The sequence below is a fragment of the Photinus pyralis genome, unplaced genomic scaffold, assembly GCF_008802855.1.
Source record: "Photinus pyralis isolate 1611_PpyrPB1 unplaced genomic scaffold, Ppyr1.3 Ppyr1.4_LG4, whole genome shotgun sequence".
In the NCBI taxonomy this organism is placed as follows: Eukaryota; Metazoa; Arthropoda; class Insecta; order Coleoptera; family Lampyridae; genus Photinus; species Photinus pyralis.
This window is the reverse complement of record NW_022170511.1, coordinates 6,225,275-6,231,135: the sequence shown is the minus strand read 5'-3', so window position 1 is coordinate 6,231,135 and position 5,861 is coordinate 6,225,275. Positions and strand designations below refer to the sequence as shown.

The following is a 5,861-nucleotide window of genomic DNA, read 5'->3' as shown; positions in this document are numbered from 1 at the left end:
CACGTGGATGTTATACGAAAAAGAGTAGGTATGTACCGTGAGTTCTGTATCTGGCGTGAGGCGCGTGGAGCAAAAGGAGCTTCAGAACCTATTTTGCTTGCGTACTTTTAAGACCAAGGTGAGTACTTAATTTGGAACTTTCCTTTTCGATCTAGTCCTTGTTATACCTGTATTGTTACAACATTGTAGGCGGAAAAATATGCACCATCTACGTTATGGACTCACTACTCGTAAATTCGTAAATCTATAAGGATCCGAGTTACAGTTTCTATAGCGCTATAGATTTAACGGTTTTATAAGCTTACAGATCGAAAACACGGAATTGCATAATTAGCCGCTTTCTTCCATACAGGTTACGTTAATATTAGAACTCTTGTATTATGGTAACTATGATATTATGAAGGGTAACTATGCTATTATGAGAATTTGTTATTTTGGGCTACTTTTCACGCAAGTTCACTAATAAATTAAGTACGCAATAAATGTCATGTTTCGATAAAAAGGAATATTTTAAACCAATTGAGTTAACAATAACTTACACGAGATGGTGAGTTTCCCTTTATCATCGTGTATAATACAAAAACTTTATGTTATAGCAGAAGTCGTATAAATCATGGTAAATCTTGACAGTTCTAAATTTAATTAAGACGTCAAAAATAGCAAGCTTAGGTTCTACCGTCGCGGTCGTTTCCATAGAAACACCATTGTCATAATATGTTCTGAACGTCGACCCTCACGGGTAAAGAGACACTTAGCACTCATTCAAACCTATTAAAATGTCAATTGAACCCCCACAACCTTCCCATGTTCAAAAGTGTACTTGGCACCACTAAAGGCAGGCGTATGCTGAATTTGGAACCAATTGGTTGTCGCATGTATAATTTGTGCACGTTTTACTTTCAAAAACAGTATCTCAGGAAATAATCATAACCCCCCCCCCCCTTTGAATCTGCGGCAAGTAAGGAAATACAGTTCAATTATAGAACAGAACCATATTTTTATACCTTTCGCAGTAGAGACATTGGGACCTTGGTGTAGACAAGCTCGTAATTTTGTGGAATATCTGGGAAAATGCATTATCAATATTACTGGGGAACCCCGAGCTACCACTTACTTACGACAAACCATAAGTATTGCCGTACAACGTGGCAACGCGGCCAGTGTAATTGGGACGCTTCCAACTACGATCTCCAGAGGAGAAATGTATTATTTATTATGAATTTTTAATTTGTTTAAATAAAATTGATTAATTATTTATTTTAAAAAATTTAAAAAAAATAACAGTTACCTATGTATTAAAACTTTCACGGCACCTGTACTTGTGGCACTCATTTTGAGAACCGCTGACCTAGAGGAACCGGCATCAACTGTTGAAATTTTCTCGATGCAGCCACTGTCACACATTTTTGAAGACTCAAATGTGGAATTTTATCTCTAGTGGAGACGTAAGTGTTGCAGTTATTTTTGTATAAGGTGAAGTAGTTCGAATAGGGATCTGGTGAGCGATGTCCTTTGTACATGGGAAACTTTTGTTTAATTGCTGCTAGTAATTGGTTACTTCATCTGTCCTTATAGTAACGACTGATAAATAATTAGCTATTGTTCTTTTATTCTTTAAACCTGCAAATGATGTGCGGTCTAAGCTGTTTTTTGAAACCTTTGCGGCAAGTTTTGCAATAATTATAAATTATAATCATGTGTAGTATGATAATACTCAATTAATGACCGCGCTTTTTCCCTAATTCCATATTAATAAAACTATTTAAGCAAGCAGTTCACTTACCAATCTCTCTATTTGCTACTAGAATGAAAGGTACAATTTGCATCTTAGAGAAGAGGCTTCTTCAATACAGCGCCGCTACTACTGGTAAGTGCTCATTGCACTGCGTTTATGTCACTCCGCAAATGCTCGCTAGGTTTATTGGCGGCTTTCAGTAGCGGATTGAACTTAGGATGGACGTCTCCATATTTGCCCACCCTTCTAAGTGAGGCCTCCCCTATCACAATGACCGCAGATCAATCGTATTGGGTGGTAACCTCTTACCTGTTGGCAGGATTATGTGGCAGTATTTTGCTCAGCATCGTTGGGCGGAAAATTGGAAGAAAGACGATTTTATTATGGTCTAGTGTGCCATTCTGTACAGCGTGGACGGTAATAGCTTTTGCAAGTACTCTACCAATACTTTTAATTGGTAGAATAATAATAGGCCTGGCCCAAGGTTTAGTATTCGCAACTCTGCCCATGTATTTAAGTGAAATCTCCGATAAAGAAATACGAGGGTTTTTATGTTCCTTAATATCCGTTCTTCTTTTTTTGGGAGCGATGGTAATCAATGTGATTGGAACGTATATGACTATCAAAATTTCCTCGTTGATTTGTCTAATAATACCTGTTCTCCAATTCGTAACCTTTTTTTGGATGCCAGAATCGCCGAATTACTTACTGATGAAAGGTAAACGTGAAGAAGCACGGCAAGCGCTTATTGCATTAAAAGGATCGGATGAAGCAGATCGCAGCTTGGACGTGATCGTAGAAGTTATAGAAGAAAACAGGTTAAATAAAACTGGCTTCATCTCGATATTTGAGAAAAATAACCGATCAAAGTTGGTAACCTTGTTAGGACTACGCGTAGCCCAGCAGTTTTGTGGTGTGATAGCTTTTAATATATTCGCACAAACTATTTTTCAGGAAAGTGCCGATTCCATTTCGCCTCTATTGGGAACAGTCATTTTGTATACAGTACAAATAGTGTTTTCTGTACTAAGTTCACTATCAGTAGATAAACTCGGCAGAAGGCCTTTATTGATAGTATCTGCAATTGGAACGATATGTGTTTTACTTGCAGGAGGGGCATTCTTTTTTATTCGAGACGTGATCAAAGCTGACACCTCACACGTTTCATTCGCACCGGCGCTTATTTTGATCCTATTCACATTCTGCTACAGTTTAGGTTTACAAACCATGCCCAATTTTATGGCGGCCGAGCTGTATCCTACGAACTTGAAGCCATACGCCTGCACAATCGGCGATGTAATGTTTTACTCATTCTCGGCCATTGTATCCCAATACTTCCAATTTACCAAAGATAACTACGGCCTCTTCGTTCCTTTCTGGACCTTTGCCGTCTGTTCCATCATTGGATTGGTAATAATTGTAAAATTTATGCCTGAAACTAAAAACAAAACATTGGAGGATATACAAAAAGAATTAAGTAGTAAATAAAAAATGATTTCCGCACGATGCATTTTGTTAAAACCTAATACCTTCCCTTTATTATATTTACTTCTGAAGCACCGCTTCGCTTTTTATCGAACCAAGTACTATGCGATCAAAAATAAGGTGCTGTCGAGTCGCCTTTGGAATTTTTGTTTACGTGTGAAATTGAACTTCCAAAGGCGACTCTACAGCAACTCATTTTTGATCGCTCGTGATCTAAGCTACAAATAGAAATTTACTTCTACACACACAGCTTTAGACGTGTTTAATATAATATTATATAATTAATATAAATTTTTATCAAGTAAGCGTTGAAATAATTGGTTGCTTGTGTTAAAAAAATTGCGTCTGATACAAGTGAATAAGTGCATAGGTAAGCAAGGAAGCAAGTCTGTGAGTGTATTTAACTTTGTGGTAATTCGAAAACAATAATGGCTTAATGGCAAATTGTTTCGACTTTTTTTTTTAAAATGGCGAATCTGCGTTCACAACAGCAAGTCTGTTTAATGAAAAACATGCAGATAAGCATGTTCATCGTATGTCACAGATTTAATAAACCAGTTACCCAATTTTTGACAAACATCTTCCTAGCTCAAAGCAAATTATTACAAAAAAAACATTTTTTTGACAGTCTTACATCTTTTATGCCTAATATACACTGCCAAAAATCATATTAATTTGCTGTATGTGCCGTTTTATTGCTAAACATTGAAATATTCGTACATAGTTACAAATTCAAATTGCTTTGTTTTGGATTCCTTCTATTGTTTTTGTCTTTCGTGTGCTCTCTTTTAAGAAATGATTTTGCAATTGTTTTCCTTAAAACTGTAATTGCAAAAACATCGGTTTTTGTCAAATCACCGAAATTAAGCAACGTCGGGCGCGGTCAGTATTTGAGTGGGTGACTACTTGGAAACACCTCTGATTAAAAATTAATTTTATCACTCATTGTATTCTAATTAAAGGTCTCAACGAAAGGAACCATTTTCTAGCAACTACTGCCCTTCTTTCTGTCCTCTTATCAAAGTACGGGGTGGAGGGGGAGGGGGGTGGAACTAGTTTTGTTCTTCATGGTACTCTAATGAAAGGAAAGGAATATAATCTCTACCAACCATAGCGCCCCTCCTCGACCTCTTATCGTGATCGAGTATATTTCCTTATTCCTCAAGAACGGATTGTCAGAAGAGGGTACTCACAAAGGGCGATTGAGACATCTGCAAGAAATATATCCATTGGTGATGTCAAAACAAAAGCTTTCGGTTAAAAAAATGCGCTTTATCTGCACAAACGTTGTGCATAATTTATACTTGTTTTATTTTTGTTTATGTTTATCTATTGATTTTATTTATTTTTAGCTTCCTAGCTCGAACTTTCGACTCGACTTTTTAGATAATTTTAAACAACTTTTAAGGAATAAAAATTTTCCCGTTTTGAGTGTATGTGCGTACGTTGGCAGTTTTCCGAGGTATTAACGGCTCGGCGGATTTTGTTCAAATTTTGGATATGTGTATTAGGCATACGGAAACGAAAAATAACGAACCGGATTTTTTCAAATAGTCACCCACTTATTAACGAACCAAGTTTTGAAGTGGTTACCCATTAAAATTAAGTATTAACCGGGAGCAACGGTGCTTGACTGTAGGCAATAAATTAATTATTATAATAGTATTCATAATAAACACAAACACAAAAGTAAAAAAAAATTGCTAGAAGTCGTTACACAACAACATGGAGTATTTAGGAAAAAATTATCAACTATCGCGATCTACTTAGAATTATTAATTTAAGGGGTAAACTTTGTTTTTGTCCAAGTATAACAATCGAATTTCGAATAAACAAAAATATATATTGGTTCGAATAGGAATCTGGTGGGCAATGTACTTTGTACATGGGAAACTTTTGCCTAATTACTGATAGTAATTGGGTACATCATCTGTCCCTTTCTAACAGCTGATCAATAATTAGCTATTGTTCTTTTATTTTTTAAACCTACAGATGATGGGCGGTCTAAACTGTTTTTTAAAACCGTTTTCGTATCATTGATAATTACAATTTTCAGTATAATTATGTACGTTATAATACGTTAGTTACTCATAATCCGTTAGTTACCAAAACAATAGTATATTTAGCTATTTATGTGCATGAATTTCGATATTGTGCCATTGTTTAAAATTTATTTTTACACCATTAGCTTCCATGGTCGTTTGTTCTTTTTTATTTATTCCTGATGATCCAACACGTGTTACATTCAAATTTACATTACTTGATCCTTTTCAACTGCCTGAATCTACTGTTCCATACCCAAAATTTACCTTTTTAGTGATACCTACTGGCTTCTATGTCGCCTCTAGCGAACTTGCTTGACTCCCAGCCTCACAAGTTCTTGAAGATCCAATATATCGCCGTCGGCAATTTGCTAGGAAAGTTGCGGAAGATCTAGGTATACAATGGCTAGTAAACATTGCAGGATAGGATTTTCAAGATTAAAATACGTAGCAATATTTGAAAAGTAACCGCAGGTCTGAATAGTACATTTTATACATGTTATTTATTGCCGTTGTCAAATGGGTGCGTTCACCAGACGACGCGCTTCATACGCTACCTAAAGGCCAACATACTCTAGCAAGAGTTCTCGAGGGGAGCG

General features: G+C 36.2%; 1 protein-coding gene across 1 annotated transcript; it reads left to right on the top strand.

Moving 5' to 3' along the window:
* The first annotated feature begins 2,323 nt into the window (after positions 1 to 2,323).
* On the top strand, positions 2,324 to 3,223 carry LOC116168017 (facilitated trehalose transporter Tret1-like). The gene has a single exon (XM_031483659.1). It carries the CDS (start codon positions 2,324 to 2,326, stop codon positions 3,221 to 3,223), a length of 900 nt encoding a protein of 299 aa, XP_031339519.1.
* Positions 3,224 to 5,861: the final 2,638 nt, after the last annotated feature.